Consider the following 20,502-nt stretch of genomic DNA (forward strand, 5'->3'; position numbering starts at 1 on the left):
CAGCTGACAGCATAATACAGTGGGAGAAAAAAAGGGGGTCAGGAGTATTAAGAACCATCCACAAGACTAGAAGGAGTAACAATACACAGAGAAAGGAGCTGTAATATGGGAAGGTAGACCCTGAGAAAGGAAACAAAGTTGTTCTCATCCTATTATCTCAACAGGTGGAGGCACTATAATTGGATAAAGCAGGAATGTAAATACAACGTCTGATTACGCCTAGCTAAAACCCTGTTGAATAGACTACCTGACCAGATCCAAATAAGTAATTCCTTGAGGGCAAATGGAAAGTGAACATGTACTCAGAGTAGACTCATTTCCAGTGAGCTGCTTCACTACACATTTCTGGTCTCCAGAGAGAAATACATAATAAATAGCTGAGACCCCAAAGACACAAGCAGCATTAACATTGACATAAAACGTTTTCATTTGTCCTAAAGGCCATTGAAGTAATCAAAAGATGCAAGCTGGTTACAATGAAACAGAAAAACTGAAAATTCTCCCTCAGTGTGAGATACATAGCTTTACTACCCTGGGCAAGAGAAACATGGCAGAGCCCCTATGAAGAAGAGCAGAGTGAGTGGAACCCAGGCCTCCGTGAGGTGAGCAGGCAGTGGGTCACACCCCTCCCGATGCCCCACAAAGCACAGGACAGCTGGTCAGCACAAACCCCAGGAGACGTAGGATGCTGGCACATACAGGCCTCACTCCGGCAGTTCTCACTCCTGCGGCTTCAGCCTCCTTGTTTGTGGAGTCTCGGTCAGATGATCGCCCACTGGCTGTGCTGTCCAAGGAATGGCAGGAGACAGCATTGTACAGTGCCTCGTAGGGACCCTCCTCTTCAGTATTTGTGTCAAAATCGATGACCAGTTCAGTCACTGCTTTCTCCACATCACCTGAGAGGAGGTTGGAGGGTAAGAGAGTCAATAAAACAAGAGAAGAATCTCAGGTTCCAACTACTGCAGCAACCCAAAGCTTCTTTAGTAACCTGCACAAGACAAACACCAACCCAGAGCAGGAATGATTACTTTGTTCCAAGGACAGAGATAAAAAGTTTCAGCTGTTCTTCATACTCTAAGGGCTAAACACATTCTTCTCTAACTCAGTATGGAAAAACCTTGACATCTATCTTAAGAGATACCTCCTAAGACTCTTATAAAATCCCGCAAGTACCTCAATACTATAAGAGTTTAAACTTAACCTAGAAAGGGTAGCAACATATAACCAAAAACCTTCAAATCCTGTAATGCCTTCCTGCGCAAGTGTTAAGACTCAACGTGCTGCTGGGTAACCACCAACCTGAGAGTACCTGGGATCTAAATCTGTGACTCTGCAAAATTACTGTTACAGACCAGTCAGCTCTGGCTCATCTGCAAATAGCCAAACCTAAAATGTAAAATCCTTGAAAGCTAAGGGCTGAGTGAACTAGTAATCCTATTACTAGCAGATTATGAGGTCAAGGTAAAAAGTGCTCGGGACGGAAAGAGGGAGACAAGGAATCCACAGTAAAGATAGGCTGAGCTCCTGTTAACCCTTCTATCTGTGTTCTCCTCTGCAAAACTCCTTTCCTTTTTTTTCATTTTTAGCTGTGTTGTTTCTCTAGCCTTCTGTACTGTGATTTGTAACTTGGAGGAAGGTGTCAGTCTTTGTCTCTGTCATTCATCATATGAAGGACCTGAAAGACTGCTCGACAAATCTGAAATGGTAGACGTGGCTAATAACAGATCGCCTGAGCTGTCTAAGACAGCATCCAGAGCAGCTGGTAGCCAAATGATATATTACCAAAGTCTGCCACACACATCTACCAACCAGATGACAATCATCATATATTTACTGTGGGCCAACTATGCATAAGGCATGATAGTGTTAGCAAAAGAAGGTTTCATTGAAATCTTGAGAATTCACACCCCATAACAGATCTCATAGAACCAGCTGTAAAAATAGAACAAAAAATCAAGTAGGAAAGAAGCAGCCCATCAACAAAGGCCTAAGCTATGTCCAATAAACCTTCATGTAACAGCTGGGGGGGAAATGAACATAAACTTACTGAGTACTCACAACCCATGAAATTATTATTTAAAATCAGATTTTTCATACTGCCCAAGAATGTTCACCTTCACCAAGAAGAGAAGAAGAGTTGCCTTACTCTGACACTTCTGTGATATGGAGTCCGTATTGGAGATGAGAGGTGGCTGGGCTGTGGGGCTTTTATCCATCTCTTTTGTACTTCTTTTTCCCATCATGTGATCTACATGGAGTGATTAAAAAAAACTAAACGAGCTGCACCGAATACAAATGCCATGGTTCAGGTAGCGTGTCCCCTGGTCACCCAGACAAGGAAGATGGACTGATACCTTCAATAAGTGCTGCTATCTGCTGGCTCTTTTGAGAAGGCAGTTCCCGGACAGTGTCTAGTGCAGTCAGTCCACGGTTATCTTTTATGTTGACATCAATTCCTAGAAAGGCACACCAGGTGGACCAGGAGAGTAAGCATTTGCAAGCCAGCCTCAAAGAAGGTCACATTCTAGGACACTCAAGGCTCCCAGCAGCACAACCAATGGTTTTTATCCAAAGCCATTTCATCTAGCTATTCAGAACAATTCACACACTTGTAACCAACCAGTGCAGACTCACACATACAATGGATTCAAATGCAGCCAGCAAACATCCCCTCAGGGGAGGCTATGGGGAAAGAATCCCAACCCTGGCATGCTGTGTAGACAAGAGCGCTGCCGACCTCTCACCTGCAGCCAGCAGGATTTGCACCACATCGGTCTTGCCAAACAAAGCAGCCTCATGCAAAGCACTGCCCATCTCCGTCTGGAAAGCAAACGAGAGCGCAGAGCTGGATGTCATCAGAACAGTTTGGTGTGGCTTCCCATGACAAATGGGACATGGACGAGAAGGGACAGGAAAGGAAAATAAACCACACAGAGCCCTCTGTCATTATCTTTCCAATTCTTCTTGTATGGATTCCAAAACCACAACTGTGGTATGTATCTCAAAGTTGTTTGTATGCCACCAGCAGGTCATATGTGAATAAATGAACAGGTGCTCTTGGAGCCACCTACTGGTGAAAATTCTCAGAAGTCTACCTTCGTAAGTGGGAGGAGTAATGGGAAGAAAGCACAAGTGAAGAAAATCACCTTCACTTCAAATGTGCTTCAGTGCATGCAAACCCTAAGGAATCCTTCATCTCAATGGGCAAGGCTAAGAACGAAGGAAAGACTGGGTGTCCTGTTGGCAACATCACACTGATGAGACTCTGGAGGTGCTAGCTGGTGGCAGTGGGAACACACTTGTATAGGAAGATAATGAAACTTTGAATGTTGAAAGATAGTCCGTAAGCTCATCTTTTCAGGGTTTAATGATGACAAACTACCCCCTGAAAAGACGTAGAAAAATAAAGGAGTTCATCTGTCTCTAAAGTTTCACATTCAAACGAGTCAACAAATGGAAGCATCTGAAAGGTGATGGGAAACGTGCTAAATAAGAACACAGCCCAGAAGCATGGTACTTGTGCCTTCTTTCCAAACTAAGTCCCTTGAGCCAGGGAGGAGTAGCCGCCCCGCTACCTGGTAGTTGCTATCCATGCCAGCATCAAGGAGGACCTGGACCACAGCTTTGTGGCCGTTCCTGGCTGCCAAGTGCAGAGGGGTGTGCTTCTTAGTGTTGCAGCTCAGGAGGTTGGGATGTGCGTTGAGGAGCATCTTCACCACCTCCAGGCGCCCGTAGAGTGCCGCTAGGTCCAGAGGCGTCTCAAATTTGTTGTTGCGCATAGTAGGGTCCGTGAGCTCCTCTAAGAGCACCTTCACCACCTCCGTGTGGCCGTACTGCGCTGCGCAATGCAGAGCCGTCTCATTGTCGTTGTTCTAAAGAAGTAACAAGCAGATCTCATCAGAAAGGTGGCTGGCAGACTGGTACCTGACCAGGACAGCACATGTAAAACCACTGAAATTTAAATGAGAAAGATAGCAGCAATACCTGGGGACTACTCAAAGTCAGAATCCAGGAATGCTTCCCTGGAAACAAGTCTGCCTGCACCAATCAGCCACATCTTCCCCCCGTTCTGCAAGAGGGGAGCCACCCTCTCCAAAACATTTAGTTTCCTATGTGCATTGAAGAAAGTGTCTCCAGACTGTAAGGAGACTGAACAAAGGAATGTGGCAGGCATTTTCTAGAAGTCCTGGCACAGACTAATACCAATAATATCACTGCCATAGTTTCATTTTAAACTTCACTGGTTTTACAACAACTTATTCAACTCTGTGGTTCTAATTCTAGACTCATCAACCATTCATTGCCTTAAACACAAGCTTTTTAAGAAGAATCTGCCATCAGTACAGCTTCTTGCATGCAAACCAATCAGCCATCAATGAAAGTAACAGCAGAGCACCAAAAATCCCTTTGAAGTCATCAGGCAACAGCCACTTCCAGGGGAGGGAAGCACTTGGGCTCAGTCGCGGAGCAACATGGGACCTGGTGCTGCACTGTGCCTGCTCCAGGAGCCTGCACCGATCAATGCATGCAGGGTCTACTTCATTAAAACGGAAGCTAGGACAGGGAAGTGCATCTTATGTGAGAGATACAATTCAGATGCTGAGATGTTTTGCATGAGAGGTGCAAAATATTCAAATGTAATGTTGTCATCAATATGTAATATGTCGCCATCAATTTGAATTCACAACCCTGATGCCAATTCATTTAAAACTGAGCAAAATTTAGTCTAGGATAAAATGGGAGAAGTTTGTTCTTTATCCTATTAGAAGCAAAATGCTAGTCATTCCAATTATGCTCTTTCTTTTATTGTTATTGACAACATATAATTAGAGAAAAAATAATTTCCATGACCTCTCATTTTTGAGAAGCACCAATGAAAATAACTCTCCCACAAGATTCTGAAATTCCTAATTTTATTTAGGAGTACAAGAAGGGGTTTTTCCCATCAAGGCAATATTGTGCACCTTTCAGTGGGCAAAAGGTAAAAGTTAAATTTTTCTACCATTGCTTTAATTCTATTAACAGCATAAAAAATAACAGATTAGAAGTTACCCAAACACACATGCAATACCATTTGCTTTTAATCTGGCATTTGACTGCATCATTTTTTTCCAGCTACACCAAGTGTACCAGTCAGATCCACAGCTGCAGGGAGCAAGGCCTCCAAGGGCCAGAAGGACGGCAAAGGATATTTTTTAAATGAAATAAGGACAGAAAAAGTGGTAGCAGGAGCCACATGCAAAGATAAATGCACACAGATAAACACGAGGATACAGAGGCAGGAGCCCTGAGTTCAAACACAGCTGCGGAGAAAGCGTAGACAGCCTCCACTGGCCCAGAGCACGGCCTGTTAGCCAGGGCCTCCTACGGTACAACTGGGCCCAAGCGGCGATTTCCATGCCAACCTAAAAGTGTGAAGGAAAGGAAATGCTGGGCAGGAAGCAAATTCTTGGGGCTCCCTGTGCCATACAAATCATTAGAACTCTCATTGGAATGCCCATTTCCTATAAAGCTTTGACTTGGGGATTCCCTGTGCAAACTCCGAGTTGTCATTTCTCTTCTCAGGAGGAAAAGACAGCCACGTCAAAAAAAGCTGCCCTTGGCCAGCAATATGGCTCACTAGGCTAATCCTCCACCTGCAGCGCTGGCACACCGGGTTCTAGTCCCAGTTGGGACGCCGGATTCTGTCCTGGTTGCTCCTGTTCCAGTCCAGCTCTCTGCTGTGGCAGATGGCAGTGGAGGATGGCCCAAGTACTTGGGCCCTGCACCCGCATGGGAGACCAGGAGGAAGCACCTGGCTCCTGGCTCCTGGCTTCGGATCGGCGCAGTGCGCCAGCTGTGGCAGCCATTTGCAGGGTGAACCAAAGGAAAAAGGAAGACCTTTCTCTTTGTCTCTCTCTAACTCTGCCTGTCCCCCCCCAAAAAAAAAAAAAAAAAAGCTGCCAAGAGTTTTCTAGAAAGTAATTCCAGGAGACACTGGCAACCCAAAGAAATTTAAGAGGAGTCTCTGGGATTTCTATCTCAAGATTAGAGTGACAGCAAGGGCCAAAAAGTCAGCTTATTCTTATGAGAATTCAAATACAGAAAAACTCTGGCCCAGCTCCAGTCGTTGTGGCCATTCGGGAAGCAAACCAGCAGACAGAAGATCTTTTTCTGTTTCTCCCTCTAACTCTGCCTTTCAAATAAATAAACCACTAAAAGAAAAAAAAAAAGGCTGAAGAAGTGTAAAACTCTATGCAGTGAGAGAAATATATATATTTATATATGTATACACATGTATGTGTGTATATATGTGTGTGTGTTTGTATTTAAACACAAACGCACACTTGTTTAAATACAAACACACACACACACACACACACACACATATATATATATATAAAGTCTTCTTGATCTCTTTTCTCTTTTTGCCTGAATGAGGGGAGCTGCCCTGCTAATGGGAAGGTCTTGATCACTACTGGCAAATTTCTTGTGGCATGTTAAAAATGGTCTAGCCACATCTTTGCAGAAAGTTATGTTCATGTTCACAGTGTAGGGAGCATCTGGGTATGTTTCAGTCTGGCCAGACATGATCTGGTAATTACAGTACTCTTGAGTTTATGTCTGGGCTGACCACATCGCTCTACCACTGAACACAGGCCAACATAATGAGCTTGTGTTACTGTTTCCTCTTTGAGCCCGACAACTATCAGCCCAAGAAGTCATTAAGTGTTGATTCACACACCCACAAGAAAGGAAGGGATTCTAACCACCTGAATTCCTTCTTTTCACACCTGGCAATTCACACTACAGGTGATCAGACCACCTCAAGGGTTTTCAGAATCACATCCCTATTAGTCTGGACCAAGGAAAGGGGGTGAGAGGAGATGTTCCAATTTCCCCAAAAGCTTTTGCATAAACCTCCGTACCTACTCAACTTGAGACTCACATTAATTTTTCCTTGCTATGGTTAGTTACTGGTACTTCAAAGAAAAAAGAGGATCCCTATGAATATCCCTACCCCTGAAGATTCCATTCAATGTATAAATCTATTATACATACATAAACTACAAGCAGCAGCAAACTACAGAAACATCTCTATGGCTTTATTCTTCTTGAAACTACTTCAGGACCATCACTGCCCAGTGCTGAGATGACAGCCCAGCAGCACAGTTATCCACAGTTGACAGAAGCCCAAGTTAGGGACACCTGGGCTACAGCTACAGGCTGTAGAAACATCATCTTTAGAAAGAAAAGCCAAAACAGGCTTGAGTAGAATAGAGAAAACGGAGAACTGAGTCCCTCCTGTGGAAGAAGAGCCAGACTTACTCTTTAATGCTCTGGAAAGCACAACTCTGACCAAAAGATGGAAGATTTAGGAAGACAGATGTCATAATACATAAAAAATATGGAGAATCTAAAAAGAGGCCACAAGTGGTAATAAATTCTGTTTGTTATTAGGAAAAACAAGTAAAGTAAAGGGTAGATAGTCCATTTTTCAGTAAAAGAGGGAACAGAATTTCTGCCCTAGTGAAAAGTTGATCTAGATCAGTGGTTCTCAAACCAGCTTCAATTTGGAATTAAATGACAGCTTCAGAGTAACTGGCAGTAGATCTACCCTAGATCTGCCATGATAATACTTCAGAAGGTGAAGCCCAGGAAAGCATTATCAAAAACCTCACCAACCAGGCCCTGTGCTGTGCCACAACAGGCTAAGCTGCTGCCTGTGATGCGGGCATCCCCTATGAGCACCACTTTGAGTCCCGGTTGCTTCACTACCCATCCAGCTCCCTGTTAATGTTCCTGGGAAAACAGCAGAATATGGCCCAAGTCCTTGGACCCCTGCCACCGATTTGGGAGACTCAGATGAAGTTCCTGGCTCCTTGTTTTGGCTTGGCCTGTCCCTGGTCACTGTGGCCATTTAAGGTGTGAACCAGTAGTTGGAAGATCTCCCTCTTTCCATCTTTTCTCTGTAACTCTGCCTTTCAAATTAAAAACAAACAAAAACTCATCAATCTGGCAGGCACCAACTAAATCAAGCAGCCATCCTCATCAAGAATGAGACAAATGGACATCATGTACCTCACAACATCATGGACTACAAACAACATACATACAATCACTTCCGTGGCATTCCTGCCAGAAATGAATAATCTGAATCTAATCAGGAGGAAATAGCAAACAAACCTAAACTGAGGGAAAATTTACAGAATACCCTATGTTCTCAAAATCTCAATGTCTGAAAATCTAAGAAAGACTTAAGAATTGCTTTATTATGTAGGATCCTGGACCAGAAAAAAATAACTGGTCTAAACGATATTACTGGGGCAACTGGTAAAATTTAGCATGAATTCTATATTAGATAATGGTATGAGAACAATGTTGATTTTCTGGATTTGACAACTGCATTGCCGTCTTCTAAATAAAGGTCTTTGATTGTAGGAGATTTACGTTGAAGTCATAACTAATATTAAATTATTTAGGGTTAAAAGGCTATGATGTTCATGACTTAATCTCAAACAACTTATCATCAGCTAACACCAAAACAAAAAAGCAAATGTGGCAAAATGTTAGCGTCTGAGAAACAAGAAAAGTACAATGCAGCTCATAGTATTATTCTCACAACTTGAAATCGAAAAAATTTTAAAAACAAAAAGCTTTAAAAGCTCACCAGGTTAATCCGATGTGACCAATGTTCAGGCACAATTGGTCTAGATCAAATTCCAAATCTCTTCTAGCTCTAAGAGTGGAAATTATTTTTAATCGCATAGAAAAAATAGCTTTACTCTAAAACTAATTTGTTGTATCATTTTATGATACTCAGAGTAAGTTAAAATTGGTTTCAAAGCTGGGAAATGAACAATTTTCACATCCCCACCTTGGCCAAGAATGTTTTTCATTTGGGCTGTTTTTTGCTGACTTGCTGAAAAAGAAAAAGTCCCAGATGTTGAAGAGGACATCAAAGCTCATGAAAACTATCTCTGCTTCCAGAAAAGTCATCTGAGACTTAATTTTTACAGGTGCCTGGTAGGACTTAGCAGTCAAATGTAGTTTAGCAAAACAATCCTAGACACAAGGCAGGTCAATGAAAACCCAAGTCAGGATAAAATCCCGGAAGGCTAGGCTTGGATCAGCTCAAGAAGGGTTTTCATTCTCAGCACAAGCCGAATAGCTTTGTCCTTCACTGTAGTTGGCACCATTTGGTTTTCAAGATCGGGGGAGAGGGCAGCAAAGGACAAGATTTCCAAAGAGAGAAGGTTCTTATTACATGTAGCCTAATTTTATTTTATGTGTGCAAAATCAAAGGATAGGAAAACGTACTTTCAAAAACCAAAGACTTAGCCTTTAATCAAAACTTTATAGGCTAACTAAATGATCCACTAAGTGGGAAAATAATCACTTCAAGTCCTCCTCAAAACACAACCCAAAGAGAGGCTAATTGAGCAATGTTTCACTGAGCATTACCTACTAGTAACAAAAATAGAATCCAAAAATACTACATAACATTTCGAAAATAGGATCAAAATATTACTAATAGTAGATATTTTTACTTTATCTACATTATCTTATTTACGTTCCCAAACACTATAGCAAGGTGGATGGTAATACCCCATTTTACACAAGAGGAAACTGAGGCTCGGGGTGCTTAAACAACCCACTCAAGTCAACAAAACCATAAGTGGCAGCACAGAACTCAAACTCAGGAATGACATGAAATCCTATGTCCTGTAAATTTTCACTCCTATTTCTCAACTTCCCCCAAAAGAGAATTACTAAGGTATAGCATCTTCCTATTTTGCCAAGAACTTACAAAAGAGGTCAGTGTTTGGCACAGTGGTTTTAAGACATTGCTTGGGATGCTTGCATCCCCCATGGGAGTGTCTGGTTAGAGTCCTGACCCCTCCCTTTCTAATCCACCCAGGGAGGCAGCAGAAGATGGCTCAAGTATTTGGGTTCTGGGGTACTGTCATTGACTTGGCCCAATCCTGGCTATTGTGGGCATCTCTCTCTCTTTCAAATAAAATGAAAATAAAGACACAGAAAAAAAATGCAGCGAGTAAGCCAAAACAGAGTTGATGTGTTCCATTACTGCAGCTCATTAATGCCCAACCATAGAAGAAAACTTCCCACAGTGCCTCCTAGGTCTGGTCCAGATACTGATTTGCTAAACCAGTATTTCTCAAAGAAAGGTATAAAATATTTGCCTGTGTTTGGAAAGAAGCAGAAGTTCTTTATGTTTCCCTTCCTCAAGGCAGCCATATTCAGAGTAAATAAAAAATAGTTAATGTAGATAATGCAGTGTGTCTCGGCCAAACTCTATCAAACGTCATCAGAGTATAGCCTCTAATCAAAAAGTGACAGGTGAGGAGTGAGCAATGGACAAGGCAGCACAGAGCCATCCACATGCCATATCAGAGTGCCTAAGTCTGTGTCCCAGCTCCACTCCTTATTCCAGGTTCCTGCTACTGTGTACCCCAGCAGGCAGCTGGTAATGGCACAAATGCCTGGGTCCCTGGCACCAACACAGAATGCACAGATGGAATTCCCAGCTCCTGGCTTCAGCCTGGCTCCACCCGAGCTATTATAGACATTTGAGGAGTGACACAGTGGTTGGGAGATCTTTGTCTTTCAAATAAAACAAATAAGCAATCAGCAAAAGAGCAGTGAGAGAACAGACTAACGTCACCACTCCAACGGCAAGATCTGGCCCTTCCAAGGGGCAGAGCAGGTTGGCCTTTCATCCCCAGGCCCCAACCCCACCAGGAGGGAGACTTCAGGCAAGTGCTCTGCCTGGCCCACTGTCTTCAGAGTCCTTTGTGGGTCATGAGTGACCAAGCAGAGTTGGAAGGTAATGCTAGAGAGACTGGACTGAAGCTTTGAAACATCAGGCAGAAAAGCACAAACTCCAGGAAAATGAGAGGCAAGTGGCAAGCAACAGTTTTTAAAAGAATAAAATGGAGTTATCTAGGTCTTTTCCCCCACACCTCTACCAGCAGCTATTGAAATCTGAAAGAAATTCAGATTGTAATTCAAAAGAAATACAGAATGTAGACTAAACTTTTAATTTCAATTTCAGGAAGTATACTTTAGTAATTTTTCTGTGCTTATCAAAAAGTAAAATAATTTGACATCTTTTAACTAATTTTTTTTATTTACATGATTTTAGAAATTACAACGGTAAACTAAGTGTATAAAGTGGTTCCTTCTAATTCCCAATTTCTCCCATGTCAGATGTTCCAGGAAAAGCACCAACCTTTCCAGAATTAGTATGGGTTTTAAAAATAAAACCAAAATCCACTGCAGCTGCATTTTCCCATTCCCAAACAAGCCAAAAGCAGAGGGCTGAAGCAGACAACAGTCAGAATGATGAGGAGGAGCCTGAGAGGACAAGAGTGGAAGAGGACAAAGTGGGGCTGCAGCTTGGAGAAATGATGCAGAGAAATCCTGGCAGCAAAGTACACACCTTGGCATTGATATAAGGGTCAAAAGGGCCGTACTTTTTGAGTTCTTTGATCTCAAGAGCATTCTACAAAAAGGAGAGGAAAAAATGTGATGATAAAATGGATGAAATATATCAAAGCAATACATAGCCCTGAGGAGGCCCAACAACAGAAGGACTTGGACCTGCCCTCTGGATGCCTCAAAAGGAAGTTAATGGGCAAGACAACCTCCAGGGCATTGTACTCATTACCTTTTTTTTTTTTTAATCTAAGCATCCAACTATAACCACATAAACGGTTTTTAAACAAACCAAAGCAGTACTTGCAACTACCACCCAGATCCATTAGGCTCTAATAGCTAGTACCCACATCCTGTCCCATCCACCGACCTGCCAGATATTCAAAGCACTGGGTTCGTGTCCCACCTATCAACAGATACTCCACGCAGGAGGCAGCTGTGTGTGAGCAGGACAAGCTAGCATACTCAAGTGGCTCAATATATAAGCAGCTGTGTTCCAAGGCAAAAGTGAGCAAAGACAGGATTAGAAACGGTTGCTGAAAACTTCTTAAATGAGAAGGACTTTAATGCGTGGTCAGTTTTTTTCAATATTAAAGAATATGAATGTTAAGCAAACTTCCTTATATATTTCCTCAGAAGAGAAATTACCACTTTAGCTAAGAGGAGCAAAATTGCATTTAGATTTTACAGAGGCAATTCTGAAGAGATGACTTTCATTCCCCAATGCTATTAATAAGCATCTTCACTGATGATCTTAAGTGTCTGTTGCTCACCTACCCAGGAACTACGACTCAAAAGACAAAAGGGAAGCTGATTAACAGCAGTATACACACAGCCTCCAAGTTGAGAGGTTTGGGAGCACTGCCTCAATCTTTTCACACCCACAGCAAAGCTGCACTTCTTGGAATCAAAGTCACGCTCTGAACAGCTCAATGAAAATTTACATGGATCTAGTGGACAGGCAAACTGGCCAGAATTTCCTGTATCTCTGAGAAAAAAAAAACCTTGATCTAATCCTACAGGTAATTTAACAACCTCCTGTCAGCAAAGTCATTAGAGAAATAGTGTCAAGTTTATTGAGAAAGAGCAGTGTCTCCTGCTTCATTCAGAGTAGAGAGGAAAATAGGAAAATGGCTGGTCGCTTAAGGAAAGACCGTCTCCTCTCACTGGGCATGCACCTTGACCCAGTGACAGGGATGTGTTAAAGACAGCCTTAGCTGAAGCTTGCATAATTCCAGAATAATAAAGAAAAGCAGTTGTATTTTCTCAGTCCCTAAATCCATGGCCACTGTGATGTATTTCTGCTTGAATGCTGTCTTTTTCTTATTTTCTAAGAATTATTTCTGCTTTTGCAAAACATGCTCACTCTTGAGTCAACATCAGAGGGTACCATGGAAATGATCTTCATTCCACTGAATCACCTCTGACCTCCATTCATGTGTTTCTGATTTTGAGTTCATTTTCAGCACCAGCACAAATACATCCCCTTCTGTGTATTCTGATGTATGTAAAACAACAGCATGGTTCACATGGCAAACACTGGGAAAGCTGCACTGCCATGCTGATGACATAAACACAATTTAAAATTAATTAAGTCTACCAGTTTTAACTCTATGCAATTCTGAAAGATTTACCTTATTTCAAATTTTGCACAGAGTATGTACAGTTTTATTATAGCACTCTTTCCAGTCCACATGAGTCAACTGCATATAAAATGCATCCTAGAGGGGCTGGTGCTGTGGTGCAGCAGGTTAACGCCCTGGCCTGAAGCACCAGCATCCCATGTGGCCACCAGTTCAAGTCCCGGCTGCTCCACTTCCGATCCAGCTCTCTGCTATGGCCTGGGAAAGCAGTAGAAGATGGCCCAAGTCCTTGGGCCCCTGCACCCGCTTGGGAGACCTGGAAGAAGCTCCTGACTCCTGGCTTCAGATCGGTGCAGCTCTGGCCGTTGTGGCCAATTGGGGAGTGAACCAGCGATGGAAGACTTCTCTCTCTCTCTCTTTCTCTGTGTGTGTGTGTGTGTGTGTGTAACTCTGACTTTCAAATAAATAAATAAGTCTTTAAAAAAAATGCATCCTGGAGTTCCATATTCATTAGCCTAGTAGTCGAGACATCCACATCTCATATCAAGTCACTGCGTTCAATCCCTGGCTCCAACTCCTGATTCTAGATTCCTTCTGATTTTGATCCTGGGAAGCAGTGATGATGGCCCAAGTAAGTGGATTCCTGCCATCCATATGGGAGATCGGGATTGAGTTTCTAGCTCCCAGCTTCGGCTAAACCCAGTCCTGGTCAATAGATGGGAGTTCTCTCTTCCACTTACAAATAATAACTTTTAAAATAAAAAAAAAGACTAAAAAACTTTAAAATTTAAAAAGGAGTCTTCTAATACATTAAGATGAGTAGAAGTAGGAGGGAGAATGGAAGAGCTGGTTCCCTGAGATGTGAACTATGGGACTGAGATGTGATGGGGCTGCCAAGGTCTGGCTAGACCTGAATAGAAGGAGGAAACCCTAACCCTCCCCTCCTTCCAACCTGCTCATTGACTCTAGTGTGCGAGGGCCCTTGATGGATGAGCAGCCGCACTATCTGGGCATCTCCTTTCCAGGCGGCCAAGTGCAGAGGGTAGCAGCCTTTAGAGTCAGCCACGTTGGTCAGTGCATCATTCCTCAGCAGAACCTCGACCACATCCCTAGAAGGCAAAAAGCAGTCCTGAGTTTTCAGAACATCAACCGCTCTTTACATTTGTGTACCACAAAGCCCCCCCCCCCACAGGAATTATCTCATTTGCTCCTCTCCCTTCCCTCCCCAATGGACCTGAGCTCATTGTCCAGGCTTTTCCTTTTATTCCACCAGCAACCCATACAGCTGCTGACACTCAGCTGAGCCATCTTGACTTGCTACACTGATTCATCCCCTCCCTTTTGAGGCTTTTTTGACAATGTCTGGACTCCATTCTGAAGTCAATTTATAGTTTGTGATGTTTAAATAGCATTGAAAGAATTTGTGTTTAAATGATCATGTAACACAAATATTATTCATCACATTAATCACAGCATTTAGTGATGTGAGAGCTAAAGTAGATAGACAAAGCAGAATTAAAGTTGCTGTAAACATAAGCCAGACACATACAGTATCATTTGATGCAGAAAGAGGGATTTTGCTTTCTTCTTGGGGACACCACTAATTCGGCAGATAAAAGATTGTAATTACCTCCATGCACATGGAGGCAAAGGAAATCCTCACTGTAAATAAAAACAGCATCTGGAGATGAACTTGACTGACAACCTACCTACAATCATTTAAGTTCAAGATGCACTTTAATTCAGATTGTTCTATTTTCGGGAGAAATGTCTACAAATTTCTTTTTGGTTTGTTTAAGATGGTTATAGCAAAGAGCTAATGATCACATGCAACACAGTTTAGAAAAAAAATTAATGTTGGGGGCCGGAGCTGTGGTGTAGCAGGTAAAGCCACTGTCTGCAGTGCCGGCATTCCATATGGGCGCCGGTTCGAGTCCCAGCTGCTCAACTTCTGATCCAGCTCTTTGTTATGGCCTGGGAAAGCAGTAGAGATGGCCCAAGTCCTTGGGTCCCTACACCCGTGTCGGAGACCCAGAAGAAGCTCCTGGCTCCTGATTTTGGACCGGTGCAGCTCCGGCTGTTGCGGCCATCTGGGGAGTGAACCAGGGATAGGAGACCCTCCCCCCGCCCCATTTCTGCCTCTCTGAATCTCTACCTTTCAAATAAATAAATAAATCTTTTAAAAAAGTTAACGTTGAAGGAAACCATTGCCTCTTTTTGGCACACTGGAGTTAATTAAGCTGGGCCAAATACTGAATAAGAAATACAGAGTACTGTAAGATGGTAAGGGCCTGCTAATGGCTTAGGATAATGTAACGTGATCCAGTAAATCCTATCTAATAAAAACTAAACCTTTACTGGTTACCTCCTATAGGAATTTATTTGAAACTGTCTTTAACTTGCTCCACTATGTCATACTCTGGTTTCCATTCTTGGACATTCTGGCAAATCCACTGACTGTGCTCCTTGCCAGCCCCTTTGTGGAGCCATCACATCTCCCTCATTTAAAGGGTAGAGCCCAATCACTTAAGCTTATCCCTTCTTTCTCCAATTCCCCCCAGATCACACCTTCTCCAGAAAACTTTCCACACAAATTCTACCAAATTTCTAATGATCTCTTTATATTTAAGAGGATTAAATAGGCCATATTATTTATGTATTTTTATCTCTTAGAAATTGATCTTTGGGGCTGGTGCTGTAGGTTAATCCTCTGCCTATGGTGCTGGCATCCCGTATGGGTGCGGGTTCTAGTCCCAGCTGTTCCTCTTCCAATCCAGCCCTCTGCTGTGGCCTGGGAAATCAGTAGAAAATGGCTCAAGTGCTTGGGCCCCTGCACCCACTTGGGAGACCAGGAAGAAGCAGCTGGCTCCTAGCTTCAGATCAGTGTGGCTCTGGCCGTTGCAGCCATTTGGGGATTGAATCAACAGAGGGAAGACCTTTCTCTCTGTAACTCTACCTCTCAAATAAATAAATAAATAAAATCTTTACAAAAATTGATCTTTTTGTTTACAGGCTAATTTTATGAAGAAATAATGTCAGGCAAGAAGTCAGAATAAATCAATAGCTACTTTAATAGAAGACAAGTTTCTCTTGACCACTCAAACTATTTTCATCTTATTAAGAGGTTAGTTACCTAATAGATTCCAGCCTCTTTATGATTTGGTTGTCCCAAATGTGATCTTCATATTTATATCATTATGTGGCACTGGAACATTCCAGAGGAGAAAAGAACAAGTAGAAGAAAAGATAAAACTTAACCTTTGGCCAAAGGTCTTTTAGAGGGTGGGGTATGGTTGGGGAGGATGTTTAAATTATATCCTATAGAGAGACTTGGGAATTCTGCATGGATTGAATTTAGAATGCTTTTTCTCTTTTCCTCAGTTCATTGCTTTATAAAAATGAAGAAGACAACCTGAGGGGCTGGGTTAATACTTACTTGTGGCCATTCAAAGCGGCATGGTGCAAGGGTGTATAGCCAGTGCTGTCAACACAGTTCACATTTGGCCCTCTCCACATGCTATCAGGGGAAAAAAAAAGAGAGACAGAGTTCACAGACTGCAGCCACAAACCAAAGCTAGAAACAGCTAGTACTTAGAAAATATTTCTGTGTGGTGTTTATTAAACTGGGTACTTAGAAATTACTCCCGATAAAGGCCAGAAGCTATACACTACAAAAACACACGGCAGTGAGGGTACACAAAGGTTTGTTGAACAAGGAGTCGTGTCAAAACAGCAGCAGCATCAATAAAAAGCTTGTTCTTCTACACCTTTTTCCTCATCTGTAACTTCATTATTCATTCAGTCTGAGACTGATGCCAGGTTTGCAAAAACAGCTCATTGAAAGGACATCAACGATATCATGGGAGCATACCACGTAGTCGTCACAGGTATGCTGACCCCTGTGCTGGTGACTGAACGCATCAGAGAGGACCTCAACACAGACCAAATAATCACGATGATTCCAGCAGCAAGGATCAAGATCATGAGGGCCAGAGCCGCGGCTCACTGGGCTAATCCTCCGCCTGTGGCACTGGTACCCCAGGTTCTAGTCCTGGTTGGGGCACCAGGTTCTGTCCTGATTGCTCCTCTTCCGGTCCAGCTCTCTGTTGTGGCCCGGGAAGGCAGTGGAGGATGGCCCAAGTGCTTGGGCCCTGCACCCGCATGGGAGACCAGGAGGAGGCGCTCGGCTCCTGGCTTCGGATTGGCGCAGCGCGCTGGCTGTGGCAACCATATGAGGGGTGAACCAACAGAAGGAAAACTTTTCTGTCTCTCTTTCTCTCACTGTCTAACTCTGCCTGTCAAAAAAAGAAAGAAAAAAAAAACACACATGAGGATACACGTATTAAGACACAATAGACGTTTTGTCCTTTCTTTGCAAATCCTCGGCCCTCCATATTCATGATTCAACCAACTGTAAATCAAAAATACTCAGGAACAAAATATGTCTATACGGAACATGTGCAGACTGTTTCTTCTTGTCACCATTCTCTAAACAACATATATAACAACTTTGGCCAGCGCCGCAGCTTAATAGGCTAATCCTCCGTCTGCGGCGCCGGCACCCCGGATTCTAGTCCCGGTTGGAGCGCTGGATTCTGTCCTGGTCCCTCCTCTTCCAGTCCAGCTCTCTGCTGTGGCAGATGGCAGTGGAGGATGGCCCAGGTCCTTGGGCCCTGTACCTGCATGGGAGACCAGGAGAAGCACCTGGCTCCTGGCTTCGGATCAGCGCAGCGTGCAGGCTGTAGCAGCCACTTGGGGTGGGGGGTACCAACAGAAAAAGGAAGACCTTTCTCTCTGTCTCTCTCTCTCTCTCTCTTAACTCTGCCTATCAAAAAAAAAAATTAAAAAAAAAAAAACTGTTCACATGTCATTTACATTGCATTAAGTATTTTAAGTAATCTAGGGGTGTTTTAAAGCATATGGGGAAAGTGCATACATTATATGAACATATTAAGACATTTTATATAAGGGTGCTACTAATGCACACTCTGGGTGGTAGCAGGTTGATGGCTCAAGTAGTTGGGTCCCTGCCACCCCAACAGGAGCCCCAGAAAGAGCTTCTGGTTCCCAATTTCAGCCTGAGCCCAGCATAGGGTGCTATGGGTATTGGGAGAGTGAACCAGCATGGGAGCTCTCCTTCTCTCTCTCAAATAAATAAATAAATAAATAATAAAATAAAAAAGTAGCAGAGGTCAAGCTTGTTTGTCCCTACTTCTAGTAAGGCCTCTAATGGTTTGAGGGAGACACTGCAAAACAAAAGGAAGTATTCTATTTTCTATTTTATTTTATTTTATTTTCTACAGCGTTGTTAGTTGTTTTAATTTGTATGCATTTTATATATCTACAGAGATAATCACAGTTTTTCACATTTAATGACTTAAACATGTATACAGGTTACTTTTCATTGAGCAATTTTTTTAGCCTTTATTTCAATTTCCTTTTTTCAATAAAACTTATCTGCTCATTATTCATGATGTCCTTGTTCATGAATTCTGCTTAAGAGTATCTACTTGAGGGGCCGGCATTATGTCACAGCAGATTAAGCCACCATCTGTGACACTAGCGTCCCATATGGGTGCCAGTTTATGTCCCAGCTGTTCCACTTCCAATCCAGCTCCCTGCTAATGTGCCTGGGAAAGTAGCAGAAGATGGCCCAAGTGCTTGGGCCAATGCACCCATGTAGGAGAGCTGGATGAAGCGCCTGCCTTTGTCCTGGACCATCCCTGGCTGTTGCAGCCATTTGGGGAGTGAATCAATGGATGGAAGATCTCTTTCTCTCTCTGTAACTCTGACTTTCAAATAAGTTTTTTTTTTTTTTTTTTTTAAAGAGTGTCAGGGCCGGCGCTATGGCACAGCAGGTTAACACCCTGTCCTGAAGTGCTGGCACCCCATATGGCCGCCAGTTTGAGACCTGGATGCTCCACTTCCGATCCAGCTCTCTGCTGTGGCCTGGGAAAGCAGTAGAAGATGGCCCAAGTCCTTGGGTCCCTGCACCCATGTGGGAGACCCAGAAGAAGCTCTTGGCTCCTGGCTTCAGATCAGCGCAACTCCGGCCATTGCAGCAATTCCCATTCCATTGGATAGAAGATCGCTCACTCGTTCTCTCTCTCTCTCTAACTCTGATTTTCAAATAAATAAATAAATCTTTTCAAAAAACAGAGTATCTAGTTGAAATTCTACTTACTTGGGATTGTCATATCTATATTCATTAAGTGAAGTAGGTCCAAAGGTTTTGTTTTTTAAGCTAACGCTATTGGATGGAATCAATGTCACATCTGGACCACAGATCAGGTGAGCAGCTTTCTACTCATTTCTGTATTCAGGAATCACTGACATAGAGCATTAAAATTACAAAGTATTGCCAGTAAAACCATCTAAGTTTTGAGTCATGATCAGATATTGAAAGTAGCTTTATAACAATGACATTTAGAAATAGTCATCATTACAGAAATTATTTTGATAAATGCAGTATAGATACAGAGACTATCATATGACAATCAAACTGTTATGCTGGGGTCGGAGCTGTGGTGTTGTGGGTAAAGCTGCCACCCGTAGTGCCACCATCCCATATGGGCACCAGTTCCAGTCCTGGCTGCTCCACTTCCGATCCAGCTCTCTGCTATGGCCTGGGAAAGCAGCAGAAGATGGCCCAAGTCCTTGGGCCCTTGCACCTGCTTGGGAGACCTGGAAGAAGCTCCTGGCTCCTGGCTTCAGATCAGTGCAGCTCCGGCCATTGCAGCCAATTGGGGAGTGAACCAGCGATAGAAGACCCCTTCCCTCCCTTCCTCCCTCCCTCTCTCTTTCTCTCTATCCCTCCCTCACTCCCTCCCTGTGTAACTCTTAAAAATAAATAAATAAATCTTAAAAAAAAAACCTGCTATGTAGTAAGACAGAAGATTATAATGTTAAAATAAAAAAGCTAAATTATACATACTGTATAGTTGTAGCTCCAGAAGAATCTATGAGAGAAACTTATCAGATAGCAGACTGAGCGTACAAGTTTAATCCATCTCCTGCCTTAAGTTCTCTGAAGTGAGAGAAAAGATACCCCACCCTATACTAATGGGTCCATAGAGTCATTTAGCCAGATAGATAGATAAACAGATTCAGCCCAAGAATATTTTAAAAGATGTCATTAAGTAACTGGTAATATTGAGGAATTCCTAAAAGAAGATGAGATCAAATCTACGAAGACACAATCTTGAAGTATACAGATTAAAACAATCATATACCATTTTTCACCTATCAGATTGACAAAAGTGTTAATATTGACATTATCAAGTATTTGTAAATATCAGGGAAATAAGAACACTTAAACATCACTGGTATGAGTTTAAACTGGTGAATTCCTTTGGGAAAACAATTTGGTAGAATCTACCAAAACCAAAAATAGCATTCACTTTGAGCCAGCAATTCCACTCTCAGGCAACTATCCAACAAAAACACTTGCACATGTGCACAAAGACACATGCCTATATTG

The 20,502-nt window shown here is 42.8% G+C and overlaps 1 protein-coding gene across 14 annotated transcripts in view; it reads right to left on the minus strand.

Moving 5' to 3' along the window:
- Positions 1–20,502, minus strand: part of ANKS1A (ankyrin repeat and sterile alpha motif domain containing 1A) — a 210,256-nt gene that overhangs the window by 101,305 nt on the left and 88,449 nt on the right. For 10 of the 14 annotated variants that reach the window (XR_016234649.1, XM_070074164.2, XM_070074163.2 and 7 more), the window contains exons 2-9: positions 16,459–16,539; positions 13,975–14,131; positions 11,444–11,506; positions 3,576–3,872; positions 2,745–2,820; positions 2,355–2,456; positions 2,147–2,248; positions 700–896 (exon numbers count right to left, since the gene is read on the minus strand). Coding sequence is in view for 13 of the 14 variants with exons in the window: in XM_070074164.2 (XP_069930265.2) it covers positions 700–896; positions 2,147–2,248; positions 2,355–2,456; positions 2,745–2,820; positions 3,576–3,872; positions 11,444–11,506; positions 13,975–14,131; positions 16,459–16,539 (1,075 nt within the window). In the remaining variant the exon portion in view is untranslated. The remainder of the gene's footprint in view (positions 1–699; positions 897–2,146; positions 2,249–2,354; positions 2,457–2,744; positions 2,821–3,575; positions 3,873–11,443; positions 11,507–13,974; positions 14,132–16,458; positions 16,540–20,502) is intronic. The other 4 variants (XM_051855747.3, XM_051855743.3, XM_089334059.1 and 1 more) reach the window with 3 other exon arrangements.

Source organism: Oryctolagus cuniculus, chromosome 5 (assembly GCF_051225735.1).
Source record: "Oryctolagus cuniculus isolate XC-2025 breed Fujian yellow rabbit chromosome 5, ASM5122573v1, whole genome shotgun sequence".
Taxonomy (NCBI): domain Eukaryota; kingdom Metazoa; phylum Chordata; class Mammalia; order Lagomorpha; family Leporidae; genus Oryctolagus; species Oryctolagus cuniculus.